General features: G+C 37.3%; 1 protein-coding gene across 3 annotated transcripts in view; it reads left to right on the forward strand.

Moving 5' to 3' along the window:
* The window catches only part of zfand1 (zinc finger, AN1-type domain 1), a 34,167-nt gene extending 8,528 nt beyond the window's left edge, over positions 1-25,639 (forward strand). Inside the window, exons 2-9 of one of the 3 annotated variants that reach the window (XM_069922054.1) lie at positions 3,628-3,670; positions 3,772-3,811; positions 14,044-14,171; positions 14,250-14,341; positions 18,822-18,940; positions 22,015-22,170; positions 25,013-25,109; positions 25,454-25,639. In XM_069922054.1, coding sequence (XP_069778155.1) covers positions 3,628-3,670; positions 3,772-3,811; positions 14,044-14,171; positions 14,250-14,341; positions 18,822-18,940; positions 22,015-22,170; positions 25,013-25,109; positions 25,454-25,506 — 728 coding nt within the window. In that variant the 3' untranslated portion in view covers positions 25,507-25,639. Of the gene's footprint in view, positions 1-3,627; positions 3,671-3,771; positions 3,812-14,043; positions 14,172-14,249; positions 14,342-18,821; positions 18,941-22,014; positions 22,171-25,012 lie in introns of all 3 variants that reach the window. The other 2 variants (XM_069922052.1, XM_069922053.1) reach the window with 2 other exon arrangements.
* Positions 25,640-26,343: the final 704 nt, after the last annotated feature.

Genomic DNA, 26,343 nt, shown 5'->3' on the forward strand with positions numbered 1-26,343 from the left:
AAGCTTTATTTACAAGTCTGCAGAGTTGGACTCAACTGGTTTCTCACCAGTTAAGCCCCGATACATACAGTGCATTGATTTTTATACCTTTATTATTTGCCCTTCCCCTTCTTATTAATACTGTTTTAATTGGTTAGTATTACAAAAACATTCTAAGTATAACTGCATTATTAATTATCACGTTCGTTACGTACGCTGTGAACTCTACATTCACTGAATTCTGTTTCTCACACTTCTTATCAATCCTTTGTCTCCTGCATGTCTCTCACTATGACCATGAAAAGATAGGTTTAAAAAAACATATTCAGCAGCTCCTTCTGTCCTTGACTGCTAGTAAACTCTCTGTCTGTTCTGGCTTCCCTGTTTATGATTAATCATCACATTTTAACTTAAGTCTTTTTAACCTAAATTCTCTATATCACATAATCAGTTTATGTTTGGATTTTAAGAAGGAGCCTCTTATATTTTTCTGAGCAAGTCATAGAGAAGGGCTTGGATAAATAAATCTTTTTCAGTTTGGCAATCAGTAACGAATTAGGACCACAGGGGGCAATGATAATGTTCCACTATTTCTAACCTATTTTGAGCATATATTTGGCAGCTAGATGAGTCAATGATACACGGAATAAATACTCTTCCAGGTGAGACAAAGATTCACATGCACCTGCTCCAACCTCATCTACTACATCAGAGCTCTTGGCATAGGGTAGGTCATCATTTTGCAGAACACCTGTTCTCTATCCACAATAATCCTCCTGAGCTCCTCGCCACCTGTCATTTCAACTATCCTTCCCATTCCCATACCCATTATCAACCTGTCCATCTTCAGCCTTCTCCACAGTTAGGAACCACACCTCTTATTCTGGGTAGCCAGTTGTCAGCCCAATAGAAAGGACATTAAATGTTCAATTTCAGGTCCCTCATTTCCTTGTTCTCTCTTCCCTCTTATCCACGTATGTCGTCCACACTTTTTTTGTCACTTTTTCCCCATAACCCTCCTCCCCACATCCAGTTTCCCACCTATTTTTAATGCCATATCTCTTCTGGTTTCATGTGGTCCCATATGTCCTTCACGTCTCCCCTAAGATTACCATTATCACCTTAATAGATTCCAGCACCCTCAAGCTGCTTCCACTTCTCACGCTTCCCTGCCCCATCTCACTCCATCTACTTTTTTTCTCTCATTGTCATACACCTGTCACCTCCTTTTTGTCTTGGAACTCTATAGGCCTTTTCACATTGGCAAGCCGCTAAATTGGCGTGTGAACGACCTGAGTTGAAATACCAGGAGGGCATTTCAAACTAGACTGAAATCCCAGGTCTGCGCCCTTAAATACCCAGTATCGCAGAGCTAAGGAAGGGAGCCCAACCTCCAGTGGTGACGTCCTGAGTGATATATTATGTACGCTCAGGGCAGTGAAATTGTAGCGGGAACAAAGAACATACGTGCACGATGTTTAAAGAATGTGGGGGGAAAACATGCGCAATTTAATAAAACATGCACACAATTTATAAAAGAATGTGGGAAAATCTGCAGTGGGCTTCAGACTCTTCAAACTGAGAACAAACCCACAGACCAGTTCCCTCACAATCTGGCAGACCTAGTGTTAAATCTAGGCCTCTGAGCCTATAGCCAACTCGTTCATATAACGGGCCGTCCTTTGTGCCTGTTATATGTTTGGAGATTTTCTCCTTGACCTTTTTCGAGAGAAGCTCCTGCACCCCCTCGTCCTCCCAGTTGGCCACCATTATCACAACAAAACTACACTAACACTACACTTCTCGTGGGGCGCATCTCTCGCGGGGTATATCTCCATACATTAAAATCCTTTGAAAACAGAACACTAGCCTTAACTACACTGAAACACTGACATTCCCTCCAAACAACCTGGCCATACTGACTGTTTCCCACCACGATGATGCACACACGCTGGCAATGATGTCACTAATGCTACCCAGCTTTGCAGGTAGCCCATTCACATTGGAGCTGAGTTGAAACAGTTCAGCTCTGATACAACCTCCTAGATCGATTTGTACCCAACCCCTTCCTAGGTTTGGAGTGTTCACACTGGCTGGTGAACCACTAAATTCCCAGGTTCAACCCACGTTCACCTGCTAATGTGAAAGGGACTTTTTATATATGCCTGATCTGGCTCCATTTGGCTGTCTTATTTCCATTTCCTCTGTCTCATTCTATCTCCCCCTCCCATCCCCACTCTCCACCTTATGTTAGATATCTTCCTTCTCCATATTAAGTTTTGATTAAGAGTTTCATCCTGAAACATTGACAATTCCTTTTCCTTCCACAGAAGCTCATAAACCTGCTCAGTTTCTCCATCAAATTATTTTTTAAGTACAGTATTCGTTCTACCTCATTGATGCAACTTTTTAAATATTTTACTCCTGATTTACATATTTCAGCCAATTGCTCACATTCAAGGTTTGCTTAGAATCCTTACAGTTTTTAGCTTTCTGAATTGGGCTGTGAGTTCAAACCTCAAGCCAGATTTCATAAAAATTGATTTTATCCGTAACACCTTCAATGAAGTTAAGCCTATTTATCAAGTGGTATCTTTACTGTCAAAAAAAATACATTAAAAACTAAATTATTACTGCTCTCAATCCATTACTTATCCAGAATTAAAATAAAGCAAATAGCTCTGAGCAATTGACACTAACTTGTCCTTTACTTTGAATAAGGGTACCATCCAGTTCAGTGTTATTTTTCTCCATGCCTAATGACTTCCCAACACTTGTAAATCACCTATCTCATATCCTTTAGTATTTTCAACAATTTGTTTACGTGGCATCTTTACCATTGCAGTATGTCTCAAGGTATTTCACAGGAGTATTATCAAACCAAATCTGGTGTTAAATGACCATAAACATGAATGAAAGAGTAAATTTTGGGCATATTAAAAGAATAAAAAGGTGGAGAAATCTTTGAGAGATTCTTGAGTTTAGACTCTTGAAATATAAAAACATAATTAAATAATTAAGTTCAGGGACTCTGAAGAAGGCCACATTAGGAAAGAGTAGATTTCTAAATTCAAATAAATAATATTTATTTTGTATGCTTTCACTGAGTTGAATATTTCCAAAATAACTTTAAACTCAGTTTGGGAATGGCATATTGTTCATCATTTCCCAGTTTTGGAAGAGGTTGTTTAGAAAGACTTGCAGTCTTTCAGAAAGTTGAAATTAACCATTCTGTCATTGATGGTTACTTTTAAAAAGATGGTACTTGACAGTGTAAATTGATATCCATATGTCACTGAACCCAGAATATGAAATTCAGTTGTACATGGGAGGGGCATTTTTATGTAATTTGTTCATGGATGCATGAAGCCTTTAAATATCTAATATTATGGTCAGTTTTATTGAGTATATTATTGTTAATTTGGCTGCACAATGAACTCATCGTACATTATCAAATGATCTTTCTAGCTATTTTATCATAACATTTGTGGGAGAGTCCTGTATCTTTAAGAACTCACTTTTCCTCAATGGTATGAGAATGTGTTACAGGTAATGTTCAATTATTTTAGGTGTCAATAGATCTTGCACAAATGCGTGGACAAATAATTGAGTTTTACACAGCTAAATTTTTCCTTTATCATCTTGCAGATTTTCTTCCATTTGTTTGCGATGCTTGTTCAGGAACCTATTGGTATAGTATAGTGTGTCAATTTTAACAATATATTACAATTTGTTGCAATCTCAATGTTCATGCATTCAAACTACTACAGTATAATTTTCTTTTATCTTTAGCCTTCAACATAGAATTAAAGATGCTCATGGTTGTTCTGGGGTGAGTTATGGATCAAACTCGTGTACATGCACATTATTATGGGCTATTTAAGGACGACTTTGCTATTTAAAAATAAATCTTAAATGATCTTGCATGTTGCATTATTTTGCTGGCCTCTAGAATGTGTCAGACAATTTTGAGTAACATTAATATTTTTATGAGTAAAACAGTTTTAAATTATTAAGAGAATATTTTAAACCCCCTTTTAAATTATGAAGACTACATAATGATTACAGAACTAGATTTGTGCTAAATATTGTTAATGTTGTAGGGAGACAGAACCGGAAATATGCCAGTGGTATAGGCTTATGATGAAGAAAAAGTCTTGGCAGCTAAGGGATTTTAATGGTTGCCTCACATCATAATTATGTTACTGAGATTAATGTGAGAAGAGGTATACATTGGAATATGATTTGCGTGCATCGATTAAAACTGTAAAATATATTTGCAGTCAATAACTAGGACATTTTCCAGGGAAACAAAATGTAACATTTTAATAATGGCAACTCTTTTAATAAAAGCCTGCCTCTATCAGGATGCAGTGCTTATTATCTAAAATATAAATGAATGAGGATGAAAGGATCCCCACAATGTAATTTTAATACAAGTTGTTCCCAGGTTACAAATGCCCAATTTATGGACATCCACACATACCATTACTAAATTAGAAGTCTGGTGTACATAATACATTTGTTCTATCAAGCACAGAACTAGTTTTCTATCTCACTTTTTGTATTTTTTTAAAATTACTGTTGTGTGCATTTGATGCCATTCATTACAATACTGCAGAGTTATCGTTACCATACGTTTTCCAGCTTGTGCACACGATCAACTCATGGATGTCTTTCAAAACAGAACATGTTTGAAATCTGTAGGTAACTTGTAGGAAAGTACCCATTTGCAAATCTGTTAAGGGGAGACTAAAAATATTTAGTCGAAAGATAAGAAATTATTTCCTAATGTCTCATACAGATAAATGATGCAAGAGGTAAGAAACAATTTTTTTTACAGGAAAATTCGTGATAACAAAATTATCAGCAGCGTTGATGACTGTGTTAGTAAATCTTTGGCTTGGCTTCGCGGACGAAGATTTATGGAGGGGGTAAAAAGTCCACGTCAGCTGCAGGCTCGTTTGTGGCTGACCAGTCCGATGCGGGACAGGCAGACACGATTGCAGCGGTTGCAAGGGAAAATTGGTTGGTTGGGGTTGGGTGTTGGGTTTTTCCTCCTTTGCCTTTTGTCAGTGAGGTGGGCTCTGCGGTCTTCTTCAAAGGAGGCTGCTGCCCGCCAAACTGTGAGGCGCCAAGATGCACAGTTTGAGGCGTTATCAGCCCACTGGCGGTGGTCAATGTGGCAGGCACCAAGAGATTTCTTTAGGCAGTCCTTGTACCTTTTCTTTGGTGCACCTCTGTCACGGTGGCCAGTGGAGAGCTCGCCATATAATACGATCTTGGGAAGGCGATGGTCCTCCATTCTGGAGACGTGACCCATCCAGCGCAGCTGGATCTTCAGCAGCGTGGACTCGATGCTGTCGACCTCTGCCATCTCGAGTACCTCGACGTTAGGGGTGTGAGCGCTCCAATGGATGTTGAGGATGGAGCGGAGACAACGCTGGTGGAAGCGTTCTAGGAGCCGTAGGTGGTGCCGGTAGAGGACCCATGATTCGGAGCCGAACAGGAGTGTGGGTATGACAACGGCTCTGTATACGCTTATCTTTGTGAGGTTTTTCAGTTGGTTGTTTTTCCAGACTCTTTTGTGTAGTCTTCCAAAGGCGCTATTTGCCTTGGCGAGTCTGTTGTCTATCTCATTGTCGATCCTTGCATCTGATGAAATGGTGCAGCCGAGATAGGTAAACTGGTTGACCGTTTTGAGTTTTGTGTAAATACTATCTTTGTAAATATCAATTTTGAGTAGGAAAATGAAAATAAAATTTCTACATTTGCGCAAGGCCATTTACAAGATGCACAGCAGTTAATTAGTTATATTACTTTAAGAATCACTAACATTGAAAAGTAACCATGAGGAACATCATGTGGTAATTGCTACTTTCATGCCACACTGATACATATATATATATATCTCTATTCATTGTTGCTGCTCAATATACTTTGCACAGTCATCAGCTTTGGAACTTGAAAGGGTCAAGGAAAGTATCCATCTCTATTTCAAATCGTTTAATTACTGTACAATAAATTTTGCATCATTAATGTCATCAATTAAATACAAATGGAATAAGAATCAGGCTTATTGTCTTTAACATGAGTCACAAAATCTGTTCTTTTGCGACAGCAGTATTGTGCACAAGAGGTGCAGAATTGCTATAAATTACAGTTCCGTAAATACAAGATTTTAAAAAGTAAATATTTAGTGCAAACGAGAAAAGAATGAGGTAGTGTCCATAGGTTCATTGTCTGTTCAGAAATCTGATGGCGGAGGGGGAAAAGCTGTTTTTGTAACAGTGGGTGTGCATCTTCAGGCTTCTATACCTCTTTCCTGATGGTAACAGAGAATAGATGCTTTCTTGAGACACTGCCTTTTAAAGATGTAATTAATGGAATAAAGAACTAATGCCCATGATGGAGCTGAGCGAGTCTACAACCCTCTGTAGCCTTTTCTTGTCCTGTGCATTGGCACCTCCATACCAGACAGTGATGCTACCAGTCAGAATGCTCTACACAACACATCTGTAGAAACTTGCAATAATTTTTGGTGACAAACCAAATCTCCTCAAACTACTAACAAAATATAGCCACTGGTGAGCCTTCTTCATGATTACATCGACATTACAGCCCCAGAGTAGAACTTCAGAGAAGTTGACACCCAGCAATTTGAAGTTCCTTTCCCTCTCCACTGCTGACCCCTTGATGTTTGTGTTCTCCTGGTTTTCCCTTCCTGAAGTCCACAATCAATTATTTAGTTTTGCTGACTTTGAGTGCAAGGTTATTGTGACACCACTCAACTAACTGATCTATCTCACACATATACATTTTCTCATTGCCGCCTGCAATTCTGCTGGCAACGGTGGTGTCATCAGTAAATTTGTAGATGGCATTTGAATTGTGTCTAGTAATGAGTGTGGAGCGAGTAGTGCAGTGGGCTCCTGTATTGATTGTCAGTGAGGAGTTGTTACTGATCCACATTGATTGTGGTCTTCAATGAGGCAGTCAAGGATCCTGTGGTAGAGGGATGTGCAGAGGTCCTGTTTTGAAGCTTGCAGATCAGTACTGAGGTGATGATGGTGTTGAAAGCTGATCTGTACCAGGATGCGAGAGGGTGCTGGAGGCTTCGTGATTGTATCAGAAGTGTGCATCCGGAGCTCAGGTTGCTGATGGTTTGGACTGAAGGCTGTGTGGCTGCAGGAATGCTGGAGGTGAAGTCATGGACATTCAGTGACTTTGGGGGGGGACTCTTGTTTCTCTTTCTCTGGCTATAAGGAGCATTGGGCAATTTTTGTCTGCCTTATGATAGACTAAAGGAAATTTTGTGTAATATCATTTTTCTGTTTTATTACATGACAGTAAAGTAATCTTGGAATCTATAATTGATGGAAGTACCCTGATGTACATAATACTGTTGTCCAGGAGATGCAGGGCTATGTGGATAGCCAGTGAGATTGCATCTGCTGTGGAACAATTGTGGTGGTAGACAAATTGCAGTGGCTCCAGATCTTTTCATAGGTACGAGTTAATTGTGGTAATGACCAGCCTCTCAAAGAATTTCATTAAAGTAGTTGGGAGTGCTACTGGATGATAGTCATTGAGGCAGTTCACTGCTCTTCACAGTCACCAATATGATTGATGCCCTTTTGAAGTAGGTGGGAACCTCCAACTGCAATACTAAGAGATTGAAAATGTCCATGAACAGCTAGTTGGTTGGCACGGATTTTCATTACCCTTCCAGATACGCCATCAGGGCCTGACGCCTTGCGAGGGTTCACCCTCTTTTTAATTTTTTTTAAAATTTTTGCACTATGAGCCATATCAATAAAAACATCGACAAATGATCATCAACAATATATACAAAGTGACCTTTTTTTCTTCCCACTTCCTCTCTCCCCTTCCCATCCCTCATCAAAAATCAATAAATGATAAAACACTTAAAACAAAGAAATAACCAAAGAAAAGGGAAAAAAAACTTGTATCGTCCACTTTCACATTTTAAAATCTTATTGTGCTCATAATTATGTTGTTTTACGAGATGGAGGTTTGTGGTCGGCATTCTCCGACGTATATTTTATGTATGGTTCCCAAATTTGTTCAAATAATGTACACTTGTCTTTTAGATTGTATGTGATTTTTTCTAATGGAATACATTTGTTTATTTCTGTACCACTGTTGTATTTTAAGGTTTGTTTCCAATTTCCAGGTTGTCATAATACATTTTTTGGCGACTGCTAGTGCCATCATAATACATTTTATTTGGGCTTTGTCTAATTTCAGTCCTAATTTTTTGTCTCTTATATTATTTAACAGAAATTTTTTTGGATCTTTTGGTATATTATTTTTTGTGATTTTGTTTAATATTAGGTTTAGATCTTCTCAGAAAGTTTTTACTTTTGAGCATGTCCAAATTGCATGTAATGTTGTTCCAATCTCTTTTTTGCAACAAAAACATCTATCCGAAGCTGTTGGGCACCATTCTATTAATTTCTGAGGAGGAATATATAATCTGTGTAGCCAGTTAAATTGAATCATACATAATCTACTATTTAGCGTGTTCCTCATTGTTCCTGTACATAACTTCTCCCATGTTTCGTTCTTTATCTCTGTGTTTAAATCTTTTTATCGGTTTATACTTTATTTCATCTTCTTCTTTATATTGTAATTTGATGTACATGTTTGTAATAATATTTTAAATTATCATTGTGTCTGTGATTAAATATTCATAGTTGCTACTTTCTAGTAATCTCAAGCTATTTCCCAATTTATCTTTTAGATAAATTTTCAACTGGAAATATGTAAATATTGCATTTGTTATTCCATATTTATCTTTTAATTGCTCAAATGTTAATAAATTATTTCCCAGAAAGCAATCTTCTATTTTCTTGATTCCTTTTCTACCCCATTCCTTGAAAAATAAATTGTCTGCTGTAAAGGGAGTTAATGGGTTGTGTGTTAATATCATTTTTGGTATTTGATAATTTATCTTTTTTTTCTTCCAGGTGTATTTTTTTCCATAATTTAAGTATGTGCTGCAGTACTGGTGAATTGTTATATTGCACCAATTTTTATAATGTGTTCTGGGATATTTTCTCCCAATTTGTCTAATTCTATCTTAGTCCAGTCCGGTTTTTCTCCTCTCTGATAAAAATCTGATAAGTACCTTAATTGTAACGGCCTGTAGTAATTTTTGAAGTTTGGTAGCTGTAACCCTCCTTGTTTATAACTCCATGTTAATTTTTCTAGCGCTATTCTTGATTTCTTACCTTTCCATAAAAATTTCCTTACTATTTTTTCAGTTTTGCAAAAAATTTCTCTGTCAGGAGGATTGGTAACATTTGGAATAGACATTGCACTTATGGGAACTTAATACAGTTTACACTTCTTAATAAAGTTAATGGTAGTTCTTTCCAATACTCTAGATCTTCCTGTATTTTTTTAATTAATGGTTCATAATTTAAGTTGTATAAATGTTTTAGGTTGTTATCTATTTTGATACCAAGGTAACATATCACCTGTGATTGCCATTTGAAAAGGGTATTTTTTTTTAAATTCTGAATAATCAATTTTGTTCATTGGCATCACTTCCCTTTTATTGGTGTTAATCTTGTACCCTGATATCTCTCCATATTCTTTCAGTTTCATATGTAGTTTTTTTATTGACTTATCTGGTTCTGTTAAATATACTATGATGTCATCTGCAAATAGGCTGATTTTATATTCTTTCTCTTTTATTTTTAATATCTTTTATCATAGCTTCCTTTCTTATCAACTCAGCTAGTGGTTTAATAACCAAACCGAACAGTGAAGGGGATAATGGGCATCCCTGTCTTGTTGACCTGCTTAATTTAAAGTGATCTGACACATATCCATATTCCTACCTTTGCTAACAGTCCATTATATAATACTCTAATGTAGTTAATAAATTTTTACAGTAGTTTAAATTTCTGTAACACTTTAAGCAAATAGTTCCACTCTACCCTATCGAAGGCTTTCTCTGCACCTAACGTAACAGCTACCGTTGGCATTTTATTTATTTGTGCTGCCTGTATTAAATTAATAAGTTTACAAATATTATTAGCTGCTCGTCTTTTTTTAACAAATCCAGTTTGGTCTTACCTTACTAGTTTTGGTACATAATCATTCAGTCTGTTTGCTAGTAATTTTGCTATTAATTTATAATCTGTATTCAATAATGATATTGGTCTGTATGAAGATGGCAATAGCAGGTCTTTTCCCTCTTTTGGGATTACTGTAATTATTGCTGTTTTACATGATTCTGGTAAGTTTTGGGTCTCTTCTACTTGATTTATTACTTCTAGGAGGGGAGGGATTAATAGATCCTTAAAAACTTCATAAAACTCTATAGGGAATCCATCTTCACCTGGTGTTTTATTGTTTGGTAGTTTTATTAAGATATCTTGTATTTCTTTAGTCTTAAAAGGTTCTGTCAATTTATTTTGTTCTTCTATTTGTAGATGTGGTAGTTCAATGTTAGATAAAAATTCATCAATTTTGTCATTTTTTTCTTTATTTTCAGTTTGATATAATTGTTTATAGAATCTTTTAAAATTTTAATTAATCTCCAATGGATTATGTGTGATTTGGTTATCGTCTTTTCTTGTCGCTAGAATGGTTCTTTTAGCTTGTTCTGTTTTAAGTTGCCAGGCAAATATTTTCTGTTTTCTCTCCCAGTTCATAATATTTTTGATTTGTTTTCATTATATTTTTCTCTATATGATTGTTTCGTATTTTAATTTTTTTCTCTGTCAGTTCTCTCTTTTTCTCTGTATCATCTCTTTCTGCTGATTCCTTTTCTATGATTGTTATCTCTTCTTCCTGATTATATTCCTTTTTAATTTTAGTCGTATACCTAATTATTTGTCCTCTAATAAAAGCCTTCATTGCGTCCCATAAAATGAATTTATCTTTTACTGATTCCATATTTATCTCGAAGTATATTTTAATTTGTTGTTCAATATATTCTTTGAAATCTTGTCTTTTTAACAGTGTAGGATTTAGTCTCCATCTATATGTCTTTGGTGGGGTATCCTCTAATTCAATTGTTAATAACAGGGGAGAGTGATCTGATAATAATCTTGCTTTATATTCCATTTTTAAAATTTTTCCTTGGATCTGTGCTGATAACAAAAACATGTCAATTCTATTTGAGTAGTATGAATATTCTCTCTCTTTTTGGTGTTGTTTCCTCCATATATCGAATAGTTTCATATTCTCCATTGCTTTTAGTGTAAATTTAGTTACTTCATTTTGATTGTTAATTGTCTTCCCAGTTTTGTCCATCATTGGGTCCAGGTTGAAGTTGAAATCCCCTCCAAGCGAGATATGTCCCTGTGTATCTGCTATCTTTAGGAAGATGTTTTGCATAAATAGCTGGTCTTCTTTGTTAGGTGCATAGATGTTTAGTAAATTCCAAAATTCAGAATAAATCTGGCACTTTGTCATTACATATCTACCTGCTGGATCTGTTATTATTTCTTTTATGCTGATTGGTAGATTTTTAATGATTAATATAGCTACTCCCCCTAGATTTTGAATTGTATGATGATGCCACTACATGGCCGACCCAGTCTCTTTTCAATTTACTGTGTTCTATCTCAGTTAAGTGTGTTTCTTGTGCAAAAGAAATGTCGATTTTTTTCTTTTTTAAGTAATGTCAGTAACCTCTTCTTTTTAATTTGATTGTGTATTCCATTAATATTTACCATCTTATACCTCTTTTTTCAATTCTCTCTCGTCCGCAAGCATCAACAGATTTTATGGTAGTAGTTCTTTTCCTCTCCCTAGCTCCCCTCAGAGAAACACTATATATTTTTCAAAAACTTAACAAAGCTTTTTTTTCCTATCTTTATCCCCCTTATCTTTTTCAAACTTCAACTTTATATTTGCATTATTATCTTTACAATTAATCTGTACATTGTTTTGATAGTCTTTTTTTAATACTTCTCGTTTCGTTGTCTGTTCAGCAGTTGTTCAGCAAAGTATTGGGCATCTTCGGGTCTGAGAACAGTCTATTTCTTTCCCCTGGAATAAATACTTTTAATATTGCTGGATGTCGTAGATTAAAATTATATCCTTTCTTCCAAAGTATCTGCTTGGTCAAGTTAAATTCTTTCCTTTTCTTTAAGAGCTCGAAGTTGATGTCTGGATAGAAAGATATTTTTTGTTCTTTATATTGCAGAGGCTGCTTATTTTCTTTTACTTTATCTTTTGCCCGCTCTAATATCTTTTCAAGAGGTTCACCCTCTTGAAAGATGTTCTGACGTTGCCCTCTGAAACAGATATCACAAGGTCATCAGCTTCTGCAGGGATTCTTATTGGTACAGTTGAATTCTCCTTTTTAAAGCAAGCATAAAAGATGTTCAGGTCATCAGAGAGTTGAGCATCATAGACATTTATGATGTTAGGCTTCGCCCTGGCATAATTGATGAGTATCTTTTTCTAATTTCACTCAGAATTGCCTCTTGAGATAGCCTTCCATTGGTTGTATCCAGACTTCCTATAGAGATCTGGATCACTGGTCTTAAATACCATTGACCTAGCCCTCAGCAAGCTGCAAATCCTTTGGATCATCCATGGCTTTCGGTTGAGGTACTCTTGGTATGTGCATTTGTGCACACACTCAGCCACGCTGGTCCTGATGAAGTCAGTGACTGCTGTCGCATATTCATTTAAGTTTGAAGAGGACTCCTCGAATATGGTCCCATCCACCGATGCAAAGCAGGCCTGAAGGCACTCCTCCGCCTCCCTCAATCATAGTTTCATCATCTTTACTGGTGCTGTAGTCCACAGTCTCTGCTTAGTACTGTATAAATATGTAATAAAATCATTATAAATATTCTAATTGATTATATTATTGAGTCAAATGCAGTTAACTTGAAGACATGACCAGACCTAAATTATAACCAGAATAAAAGAAATATGTAGGATCAAATTTGATGTTTGTATATATCACAAACCAATAGGACCAGGTGTGGCATGTAATCGCACTACAAATATATACCCGCCATCCACCAATGAGTTCTTGCATGAGTCTTGAATTCTACCTAGTTTTTTCCCAAAATCCTTGATCCATAGTCTTCCAACACCAAATAATCATATGCTGCAAAATTGCAAAGTATCCTATTTAATACTACCAATCTCCATGACTGTACCTCATTTATACTAAAGTTTGGTTCAGTGTACTTAGAACTAGGATCGTAAGCACGGGAGACACAATTTTAGTGGGAAGTCTTCTTCACCATCTCAAAACTGGGAAATGCAATAAACATGGTCCTAATGGAGAAAGATTCTAATTGCTGGTTCCATTGAAGACACTGAGACAGGCCTGTGCTCGCAAAACCTGATACAGCTGAACATTCTTCTGGCTAGTGCTGCTAAGTATCAGATTTCTAACTCATTTATGATTGGTGGGCAAAATTGGCTAAGTCATTCTATAGAACCTTTGCCCATCTACCCTCTGCTTGTTAATAGGTCTTTGATTTTTCACAACTTCCTACAGCAGTATAGAAGCATGTAATGAAGTAGAGTCGGATGCTGCAATTTTTAGCCAGTTACTCAGCTTTAAGCCCATCTTTATTTGCATAAAAACAGCAATCCTCAAGCTCCCAACAAATTGAACGTTTAGCTGAGTCTCTTTGTTTTCTTTTCTTTATTTCATTGTGTTTATGATTATAGTAAATTTAATTTTTTTTTTAACTGGTTTAATTTTTGCCAAATTGGAGAAACAAAAAAAATGAACAATTATTTTTGTTAGCAAGGGCTTACAGGGTTTCAGTCTGCCTCTAATTCTGTAACTTGAAGCTGGTTGCCACTTGCCATCCACACCATTTTATGGAAAGACCCCAGTGTCGAGGCACTCAGCATGGCCTTGCCCTAGTCCCATGCAGCAATAGGATTGGGACAGTCGGGTAAGCCCTGCCATGGCTTGAATTGAGTGTAATAAAAATGCCTCAATTATGAGTCCTTCAGTAAAAGATCAGCTGGTGTTTTGCAATGCAGTGCTATAAATCAGGGATCTTAAATAATTGAGGTCTGAAATTCAAATTTCAGGTACTTTTAAGAAAAGATCCAGTTCAGTCTGATGAGACTTTATTGTACAACTGCAGTTACCGAAGTTGTAAGGCAAATGGACTCATGCCAATAATATGTTTGGATTGTGAAAAGCACTTTTGTCTGAGGTGAGTATTTTGATGAAGCTAAATTTTGATGCAGATATTGGATACGATTTGCACTTTATGGTGATTTGTTTTATATAGGCATCGACACCAGATGGACCATGACTGTGAAAAACAAGAGGTGTTAAAAGCACACTGGGCTGTCAGTCAGCAATCAATAAAAGAGACTGTTGGCAAGTATTTATCATTCGATAATTAAATGGCATTAATATAGGAAACTAAAATAGTAATTATAGAATTGGAGGGGTAAGAGGGGATAGTGAGGCATTGCTTGTCATGGAAAATATTACAACAGTACTGATGCGAGATAGATTGGAGGGCTCATCAAGGGAGGCAGTATGGGTGGAATTAAAAAATAGAAAAGGAGAAGTTACAATTATAGGGGTGTATTATTAGACCACCCAGTGGGGTACGAGAAATATATGAGCAAATGTGTAAGGAAATAGCAGAGATTTGTAATAAGCACAGGGTTGCGTTACTGGGGGATTTTAATTTTCCTAATATAGATTGGAAAACACATTCTGTGAAGGGGCTGGATGGATTAGAATTTGTAAAATGTGTGCAGGATAGTTTTTTGCAGCAATACATTGAGGTACCCACTAGAGAAGGGGCAGTGTTGGATCTACTATTGGGGAATGACATAGGGCAGGTATCTGAGATGTATGTTGGGGAGCACTTCTGATCCAGTGATCATGGTACCATTATTTCAACATAATTATGGAAAGGGATAGGCCTGGTCCAAAGATTAAGGTTTTTGAATGGGGGAATGTCAGATTTGAAGAAATGAGAAGGGGTGTGGTTTGGGCTGATTTGTTTTATGGGAAGGAGGTAGAGGAGAATTGGAGGTCATTTAAAGGTGAGATTTTGAGGGTGTATAATCTTTATGTTCCTGTTAGGATAAAAGGCAGAGCCAAAGGTTCGGTTTTCGAGGGAGATTAGAAAGTTGGTTCGAATAAAAAGGGAGGTCTACATTAAATTTAAAAAACAGGGTATAAACGAGATGCTTGGAATATGTAAATAGCAAAAGGAGAGTAAAGGATAAAATTGGTCCCCTAGAGAATCAGAGTGCAGAGCCGAATGAGATAGGGAAGATATTGAACGAGTTCTCTTCGGTATTCACTAGGGAAAAGGATACGGAATTGTGTAGGATAAGAAAAGCAAAAGGGTTGATTATGGAAAATGTAGGGATTAGGAAAGAGGGAGTGTTGAAACTTTTCAGGCATATAAAGGTGAATAAGTCTCTGGGTTCTGACTGGATTTTCCCCAGGACCTTGAGGGAAGTCAGAGATGAAATAGCAGAGGCTCTGATAGTGATTTTTCAAAAGTCACTAGAGAGGGGCATGGTGCCACAGGATTAGCGTATTGCAAACGTGGTTCCTCTGTTTAAAAAGGAGTCCAGATGTAGGCCAAACAATTATAGGACAGTAAGTTTGACGTATGTGGTCAGTAAACTAATGGAAAGTATTCTTAGAAATAATATGTTATAAGTATCTAGAGGGGCAGGGACTAATCAGGAACATCAAACATTGGTTTGTGCAGGGAAGGTCATGTTTGACAAATCTTGTTGAATTTTTTGAGGAGGTGACGAGGAAGGTTGATGAAGGTAGAGCAGTAAATGCTCTATATGGATTTCAGTAAAACCTTCGGTAAGGTTCCACGTGGAAGGTTGGTAAGGAAGGTTAAGGCGCTAGCTATTAATGTTGAGATAGTCAGATGTGTTCAACGGTGGCTAGAAGATAGATGCCAGAGAGTCATAGTGGATAACTATCTGTCAGGATGGAGGCCAGTGATGAGCGGTGTGCCTCAGGGAACGGTGTTGGGTCCCTTGTTGTTTATCATTTACATTAATGATTTGGATGATGGAGTGGTAAAATGGGTTAGTACATATCTGGATGATACAAAAATAGGGGAAGTTGTGGATAGTGAAGAAGGTTTTCAAAGACTGCAGAAGGATTTGGACTGCTTAGAAGGGTGGGCTGAAAAATGGCAGATGGAGTTTAATGTAGATAAATATGAAGTGCTTCATTTTGGGAGGAATAATCAAAACAGGACATATGCAGTGAAGGGGAGGGGATTGAGGAATGCAGAGGAACAGAAAGATCTTGGAATAATGGTTCATCATTCTTTGAAAGTGGATTCTCATGTGAATAGAGTGGTAAAGAAGGCTTTTGGTATGCTGGACTTTATAAATCAAAGCATAGAATATAGGAGTTGAAAGGTGATGTTGAGACTACTCAAGGCATTGGTGAGGCCAAATTTGGAATACTGTGTGCAGTTCTGGTCCCCAAATTATAGGAAGGATATCAATAAGGTAGAGTGGGTGCAGAGAAGATTTACTAAAATGTTGCCTGGATTGCAGTATCTAGAATACAAAGAAAGAATGAGTAGACTGGGTCTTTATTCATTGGAGTGTAGATGGTTGAGGGGGGATTTGATAGAGGTATTTAGAATTATGAGGGGGATAGACAGAGTAGATGTGAATAGGCTCTTCCCCTTGAGGGTAGGTAAGATTGGAACAAGGGGTCATAAGTTAAGGGTTAGGGGGCAAATGTTTAGAAGTAATATGAGAGGGAGCTTCTTCACTCAGAGAGTGGTGGCTGAGTGGAATGACCTTCCAGAAGAGGTGGTTGCAGAAAGGTGAATTTTGTCATTTAAGATAAAGTTGGATAGGTGCATGGATGTGAGGGGATTGGAGGGTTCTTGGCAGGGTCCAGGCAAGTGAAACTAGAGGAGATCACTTAAATTGGTATGGACTAGAGGGGCGGAGATGGCCTGTTTCCGTACTGTAATTGTTATATGGTTATATATGGATGTTGTTAAGCAGGTTTCAAGTTGAGATTATCTTATGGGTTTATCAGTGATCAAAGGTTAAGGCCAGACACTCCCATTTTGATGAGGATTTTTTTCTGAACTAACTCGGTCAAACTCCTGGTAGATTTTCTGGCATCTGTGCAGATTAACATCTTCGCAGTATTTTTAGAATAATATTTTGTCCATCTGAGGTCACAGCAATAGGTAACAAGACAGGTATAGGCTCTAATTATCTTTTTTATGGATAATGGGCTGGATTTCTCATTTTCAAATACTGTATTTCAAAATATCTCTGCTGATTGGAAATGTATATGGAGACATTGGAAATGGTATTCTGGCTGCAAACTTTCAGAATGCTATTAGGGCAGTCCAATGGCTGAGATGACATTACCACTTGTAGATTGAACTACCTCGAAAAATGGCTGCAGCAGAGATGTCTCCAAAATATTAGGAGCCACATGGCCATTAAACCTTGATGGAAAAGTGAAGAAGGGGATGGTTTGAACATGGCTGACCCATTATTAAAAAGCACAGTATAGTTGTTGCAAGAATGGGTGGAAATAGAATATTTATTTGAGAATGGTTTTAGAGATTTGAAAGAAACATTGGGAGATATTTTCTACAAACCCACAAACACCCACAGTTACCTCCATTGCACCCTATTCCCTGTAAATATTCGATTCCTTTCTCGCAGTTCCTCTGCCTGCATCGTATCTGTTCCTAGGACAAGGTCTTTCATGCAAGATCATCGGAGATGTCCTCCTCCTTCAAAAAAACATGGCTTTCCCTGCACTACCATTAACTAGGCCCTCACCTATATATCCTCCATTTCCAGCATATCGACCATGGCCCCTCAGCCCTCAGACACAACAATGATAGGAGTCCCCTGGTCCTTGTCTACCACCCCACCAGTCTCCACATCCAACATATCATTCATTGCAATTTCCATCACCTACTACATGATCCCACCTCCAGATACATCTTCTCATCTCTGTCTTCTGCAGGGGTCATCCCCTCTGTGTTCCCTTGACCACTCATCGCCACCAATCGTCCCGTTGGTACCTACTCCTGTGCTATTCTTGTGCCCACACCACCTCCCTCACCACCATTTGTGGCCCCAAACAGTCCTTCCAAGTGAAGCAACACTTCACTTGTCAAGTTACAGTGTTTGGGGTGGGGGGGGAGGGGGTCATCTACTGCATCCGGTGCTCCTGTTATAGCCTCCTCTACATCAGAGAGTTGACACAGACTGGGAGATCATTTCATTGAGTAACTTTACTCTGCTACAATAGCGAGGATCTCCCTCTGGCAACCTATTTCAATTCCTTTCCCCATTAGCATGGCAAAATGTCTGTCCTTGGTCTCATGTACTGCAAAACATAGACCACCCACAAATTGGAGGAACAGCACATTGTATTCCCTCTGGGTACCCTCCAAGTAGATGGCATTAACATCAATGTCTCTGTTTTCCGTTAGCCTTCCCACTTCCCCATCTCTCTTTCCTTATTCTTCTGTCTCCTTTCCTCCAACACTGCACTCATATTCTCCCCCGACTGAATTCGCAGCTTTTTCCTCCTGCATTCCTATCCATGTCTACCTATGGTGTCTTTCCCTTTGGCCTGTACTCCTACCCCTGCACTTCCTTCCCTCCTCCAGTGTCTGCCTGCATTTTTTGGGCTCGGGCCAAAATATTGGTTATCTATCTTTGCCTCCTATGGACCTGCGATCCAGCACTTTACTGTATTTTCTACAATCACAGTATCTGCAGATTTTCTTGTTTCACATATTAGATTACTGTTTGTTAATACTTATGTCTTGCTTGATTTTCTTCTAAATCAAAAGCCAAGAAAGCAGTCCCAGCAAAGAAAGGAAGAAGTGGAGCAAAGAACGATGCAACAGCTGCAAAAGTGGCTCTGATGAAGCTGAAGCTGCATGCTGTTGGTGACAAAGCCATTCCACAGGTAATGTCAGCCAATCCTTTTGAAATAAAATCTTCACTGAAATTGTCTGGATAAGGATATTGACTACTGTGTCATTTCCATTTTTTTATGTAATGTCTTATTTTTCAGTTTATTATTTTCTTGAAACAAATGTAGATGTAAAATAAGTGCTTTTAGTTGATTGCTGACCATTCTGCATGCTGATTGTTTTATGTAGGTTGGGCAGGCAGCAGAAGTTCCTGCCTAAAACAGGTGAGAGTTTCATAATATTTAAATAAATAGGAAAGTGTTGTAAATTTTAAGTTATGAATTGAGGGCATAATGTTCATCAGACTGCTATCTAAGACATGCATTTAAGTATTAAAGTATTTATAAATGCAACAAGTGTGGTCTATTTATTATCAAATTTTACAGAATTATTGGTTTGTCCATTCTATGTGCAAATAGGATTTTTACAAATTAAATTGGTTATTTAAAAATTATCAGGTGACAGCTGCCATTGTATGAATTCACTTTTTTGGTTGAAAATAGCAAGAATGCATGGATTATAAGCAATAAAATGCATGGTAGGTGAAGGCACCTGCTACATATGTTTGAATGAGGCCCAATCCAAGTTGTGGGGAAAACTTCAAAAAATTGATACTGAGTTGCAGACAAGATTGCAGAAAAGTAATATTAAATAGCATTGATTTTCAAAAGCTTACTGCAGGAATGGTTGGACCCAGAATGGATAAGATGATCACAGGTCCTGGGAACAGCTTAGAGTAGGGGGCTCCAAAGTGGTCGCATTTTGAGTTGGGTACTTGTAGTACATTTAAGGGCAGGAGTTTACAATAGGAGTACTGCATTAGTTATGTTTTTTTTTCTTTGGCTTGGCTTCGCGGACGAAGATTTATGGAGGGGGTAAAAAGTCCACGTCAGCTGCAGGCTCGTTTGTGGCTGACCAGTCCGATGCGGGACAGGCAGACACGATTGCAGCGGTTGCAAGGGAAAATTGGTTGGTTGGGGTTGGGTGTTGGGTTTTTCCTCCTTTGCCTTTTGTCAGTGAGGTGGGCTCTGCGGTCTTCTTCAAAGGAGGCTGCTGCCCGCCAAACTGTGAGGCGCCAAGATGCACGGTTTGAGGCGTTATCAGCCCACTGGCGGTGGTCAATGTGGCAGGCACCAAGAGATTTCTTTAGGCAGTCCTTGTACCTTTTCTTTGGTGCACCTCTGTCACGGTGGCCAGTGGAGAGCTCGCCATATAATACGATCTTGGGAAGGCGATGGTCCTCCATTCTGGAGACGTGACCCATCCAGCGCAGCTGGACTGTAAAATGGCCTCAAAATAATCTGCATAGCAGGAATTATGCTTCTTGTTTACCAAAAGGTCACTGGAGTTTTGAGGATTCCTCTTCCCTACCATGGGCACAGTAATATCATCAACTAAACTATCACTTAAAAAGAATATATTCAAGTACACCTATATTCAAGTACACAGTACCAAGAAAAGTCCCATCCTTTTTTAATTGAGGCAGAGGGTCTTGTTCAAACTTCTAATTTTCAAGGCATAGCAGATTTTACAAATTTTGAACTGAGAAAACAATGGCTCATGTGAAATGAAGACCATCAATTCCAGCTGAGAAATATTTGTTTGCTATGTGTGAAGTTTACTTTATGTTAGCAGTCTAATGTTAGACATGGTTTAAATTGGTTCCTTGATGCCACAGCTTTAGAGAGATTTGAGTGGGCAAGAGGAACATGTGATTCTTAAAATATGTTTTGTGATCTTTTTTTGAACAATTTAAGGTGGCATCAATTTGAGCTGAGTAGCAAAAGGTCAATTTTGACTTGCAGTAAGTTAGAATTCAAACAATTCAACCCTCCAACATCATGCGGATTGATCTGCTGGGTATTGGATGGAGGTGATTTCTATCATGGAGGGTCCATTGACACCATGCAACTTGTGGCTTATATGCCGAATCTACTTTTCATAGGTCAACTTAAACGCCAAATTGGTTTTGCATGGGTCAACCTGGATTGGATTTTGAGAATTTAAGACCTCAGAAATATATCCAGTGTATACCTCTTTTTTTTAGTTTTTTTTGGGTTTCACAACTCGACTTATACACTGAAGTAACTAAAACAGTAACTAAAATTTATCTGCTGCTTCATGATCCGCTGATTTTTGCTAACCGGACAAGTCTGATATAAGGATTTTTTTTGCCTGTACCTTGAGGCTGCCAGTTCCTTGAATTCCAGATACCAGGGGTTTCATTGTACCTTAAATCCTAACAGTAATGCAACAATACAGATGATTTCTATTTTCTGATTATTTGGGTAATGGATATTCATCCTCACAGAATTCACAAATCACTTTCCAAAAATTTGAGGTATGGAATAAAATGTATTATCATGGAACTTTAATAAAAATAACTACAAATTTCTAAACACATAAATAATCAACAAACATTTTTTTTTGGCTCACATTTACTGATTATTGCATAAGTGACAACATTGTTTGTGTTAAAGAAAATTCAGATTAGGAATAGTCCTCCTGTTGGGCAGAAGTTGCCTATATTGTATAACCAGGATTTCACCCAGCTCCCATTTGAACATTCAAGCTGCTGAAACAAATTTCAGTTGTCTACATTAGCCATTTTCAACCTTTTTTTTTTGGTTATGTCCCTCTTAGCACTCCACTCAAAGTTTATGAGCCCCCTTCCCTGTGAAGCAGTCAAGTTTAGTAGGTTTGGCTTTTACTCGACAGAGATTTCGCATAGACGAGATTAGGATAAGCTGTAATTGACTGTTGGTGACATGTGTGTAAACTGTTGAGTTCAATTTTGAAAACTATAAATAAAATATTCAAAAAAAAGTTTAACAGGTTTCTTCTGTACATAAAATACACACAAAAAAATTATGATTTCATTCCATGGCCTTCCTTAAATGTGATGTGGCCTCCATGGGGGCAGTATGGCCTCTGTTGAGAATGGCTGGTCTACACTAAATAACTATCAATCTGAATAACGTTTGCACCACAAACAGGTAAAATAATACAGAAGTTATAAATGTGCCAAAGCCCATTAATCATATTTAACTGACATTATTATTTGCAGACCGATCGAGTATATTTTCAAGTTATTTTGCCAAAAGGAAATAAAGAGAAAAGCAGACCAATGTTCTTCTGTTCCAAATGGAGTATTGGGAAAATGGTGGATAATGCATCTTCACTTTTGAACCTTAGAAATGACAACAATATTTTGGCATCCAAGGTAATGTCTGATAAAATATGAAAGTTTTCCATTTCCTTATTCACACTGAACTACTTTTACATTCATTACTAATGCCCATTATTTAGATAACCTGTTATGCTAATCTGCTTAATGTTAGAAAATTTGGTTTACCCAGTTTCAGACAGAAAACTAACAAAGTGATGCAGAAATATACAGTGCTGTAGGTGATAGAGTAAATACTATGACATTCTCCTATCCTGTTAAGAAAAATGGTTTTGCAGTCATGTAGTAAACAAGAGTACCAACATATAAAATTTGACATTGAGCTATATAAAACAATATTTGGACAGATTAACAAAGGCATGATAAAATAAGTTAATTTGTCGAAAAAAACTAGTTAGTTGTGAATTTCTGGCTCATAGCTGCATGTACAGTGTGGAACTCCAGTCAATGGCTCCATCTCTAGACTCCTGAGTTGAAGTGTCACAAGTTCATGAAAAAAAATATACAAATCCACTGGATCATTTGATCTCTATTGCACAGTCAGCTTCCTGCTGATCTGAGCTTTTCAAATCCAACTGCCTGAGTCACCCGACTCCAATTGCCAATTGCAGCCTTCAGATAAAATCCCTGCTGAGGTCTGCTACAACTTTAAAATAGCTTCCTAAAGAATGTAATTCTGGGCCAAGATAGTTGAAGGTATAACCATGATTAGAAGGGCAGAGGAGATCTCAAACAAATGCCAGAATTGGAGGTTTGCAGAGATCTTGGAATGTTGCAGCATTGGACAAGAATAGCAAATGAGTACAATACTTATGGGGTGATTAAACATTCCAGCACTGTAGAAATATCCAGCACAGAAATGAGCTCTTAAATTGCTAACATGGTTGGTGTTGATGAGGTGGGCTATCTACTCTAATCCCACTTGTTTGCATTATGTCTGTATCCCTCTTCTCCATTCCTATCCAAGTATCTATTTCAAATGCCTTTTTAATAATGTAATCATGTAAACCACAGACTGCTCTGCCTTCAATCACTGGTTACCTCAAAAAAAAGCTGAATCAAATTTGTGAGGCGTGATATCATCTACACAAAACCATGCTGACTCAAACTAATTTGACACAGCCTTTTTAAGTGAACTTTTAAGTCCTATCCCTCAGAATCTTCTCCAACAACTTTCCTACAACAGGCGTAAGGCTCACTGGCCTGCAGTTACCAAGCTTTTCCCAGTTGCCCTTTCTGAATATATTAGCTGCTCTCCAGTCTTCTAGTATCTCAGCCATGGCTAGCATGGTTAACCACATCCTCCCTTGCTTCTCTTAACATTCTGGAATAGATTCTTTTGGTCTTGGGGATTTATCCATCCTAATATGCTCCAATATTTTCAGCACTTAGTCCTTCCTGATACAGATATGCTTCAGAATATCAGTGTTCTTCTCCCTGAACTCATCAACCTCCACAAACTTCTTCCTGGTGAATGTTGATTAGAAGTACCCACATAGAATATTAGGTGTTGTAGCCAACCAGACGGCAGTAACACCAACTTCTCCAGTTTCCATAAACCCAACTCTGGCTTTTTCCCTATCTCTCTGTTTCCTTTCCTCCAGTTACCGCCCCCTTTCCTTCCCTCTCCATTCAGAAAGCTATGCCCTCCCCTTATCACTTCTCAGTATTTTTTTCCTCTTCTACCCTCCCAACTGTATCCATCAATGACCTCTTAAAGGTTGATCTATGGTCCTCTCCTGTTCCTTCCTCCCTCCTCTCTTTCCCACCCCCCACCCCTCCTTTTATTTAGGCACACTTGCATTTTTGCTCATACCTTGATGAAGGGCTTCTTAAGGTGTGTGACATGCTGAGTTTCTCCAACACTTTGAGCATTGCATTACAATCCTGTGCCTGCAGATTTTCCTGTTTTATTCCTTTCATATGTTCCTTGACATTAAGACAGTTGGTCGGAAAAAAATTGCTTTTCCTTGCACCATTTTTTTAAACTTGTTCTTCAAACTTGATGCGAGGTTTTTATGTTATTTTAAAGACAGAAATTAATAGTGAAGAAAGCAGTTTTAGATTTATTATGAAATATGCTGATAAAGTATAATTGACATTAAACACTGATAAATTTTAAATATAAATTGATTTATTGGGAAGGGAAAATGGGTATGCAACAAGGTGGGTTAAATTAATATATGATGATGAGTTGGAAAGAGACCTTTGCTGCAGAAGTGACACAGCTCCCCATGTTGTAACAATAAAATAAAAGTTATGCATTGCTTTTGTAAAATAATAATTAGACTAAAAGGGGTGCAAAAGGGAGAAACATGATTGATCCAGAGAGCCACTGAGGTAAATTAGAATATTAATGAAACTGAAGTGTTTTAATTTAAAAATAAGTTAATTAAGTCACAACAAATGTATACTTTAAAATGCTAATGTATATAAGTGGATTACTTCAAAGTATACCAAAAAAGTACAGTTGAATTAATTAAAAATTATTGAAAAGATCATTTAAAGTTGTCAAGGAAACCCATTTTGATTGTTAGGCATGTTTTGAAGTAATCGAAGAGATAAAGTGTAAAATATATGGAAACTTTTTAATATTTTTTTTCTATATAGTTTTTTTTTAGTGATCATTTAAATGGGGGTGGTTAGATTGATTTAAGTTAGGTTATTAATGTTGTGTTGTAATAATTACTTCATTTTTATTTTTTCTTTAAATGTAATTTCTTTGTTTTATTCATGTAATAAAATCTTTAAATAAAGTTTCCAAAAAAAAAGAAACTTTTTAATATTTGTCATTTTGAAACAGTATCAACTGGGGACTAGCTTTAAATAGATGATTTTTTTTCCATTGTCTTATATTTCATTATTTATAATTCCTCAGAAACTGAGACTATGCAATAGTGAATCTGGAAATGTACTGCCCATGGAGAATACATTGGAATGCTGGATGACAAGTACTAACTACCCACTGAAAAATGGTACAACAATTATCCTAGAGTACTTAGACAATGATTGTTTAATGTTGGGAAGCACAAGCTCCTACATGGAATGACAATCATAAAATGGAAAAACATGATTATTGTAATAAAGAGCTCAAGAAAATTGATTTTACTGATATGTACATTTGATGTATGATATAACCTGGTCAAAGATGCTCTATAAATTGTACATTATTATTGTATGGTTAGGATGTGTCTTTTTAATTTAAAAAAAGCCTTTATTCCAACCAAATTTATTATGGACAACTCTTAATGAACTTGAACTGACATTATTTGGAGCTGAAAATTATTCTCTCTCTTATTTCTGTTTTTGCCATTTTTAGTGTACTCTTTCAAATCTACTTCACCTGTGTTACAGGATATTTTCAAGTGCTGATGGTGGTTGCTACAAACAACAGAGAACGTGTATGTTATGATGTGCTCAAAACAAATGTCCATGATTCCCATGTAGAAAAATGAGCAGAGATGTACTATTATGAGCAAATAAACTGGTGACACCCTGAAGCAACTCCAAGCTCATAGCAGTAAGAGTATAATTTTAATTAGCTACTGTAAATTAAAACAACTTGGTTATTTTAAAGACAGAAATTAATAGTGAAGAAAGCAGTTTTAGATTTATTATGAAATATGCTGATAAAGTATAATTGACATGAAACACTGATAAATTTTAAATATAAGTTGATTTATTGGGAAGGGAAAATGGGTATGCAACAAGGTGGGTTAAATTAATATATGATGATGAGTTGGAAAGAGACCTTTGCTGCAGAATAGTTTATAGGAAAGTGGAGAAATGGGACTAATGAGAATGCTCTGTGGGACAGCTCAGACTGTTTGATAGCCTTTATGGTATGCTTCTGGGATTCTTTGCAGAGTCCACGACAAAACGTGGTACTGCAGTTAGAACTCCAGGGAACTGACCTCAAGTGCTACCTGCATGTACTTTGAATGTTCCCTCTGCGACTGCATGGGTTTCTGGCTAGTGCTGCAGTTCCCTCATCCGAAATCATGTTGGTACGTTAACTGACCATCACAAGGGGAAAAATAATAACATCAAGAGACAATAAGATGCAGTTATTTAATAAAATAAGGGAGGGATGAGACTAATGGAACTACTCTCCCCAGAGTTGACAGGGAAAACAATGAAACAAATATCTCCTGTGGTGCAGGACCAAACAGTTTATCCTGCAAAGGTGAATCCTGTATGAAAGGGGAA

The sequence above is a fragment of the Narcine bancroftii genome, chromosome 2 (assembly GCF_036971445.1).
Source record: "Narcine bancroftii isolate sNarBan1 chromosome 2, sNarBan1.hap1, whole genome shotgun sequence".
Classification (NCBI taxonomy): Eukaryota; Metazoa; Chordata; class Chondrichthyes; order Torpediniformes; family Narcinidae; genus Narcine; species Narcine bancroftii.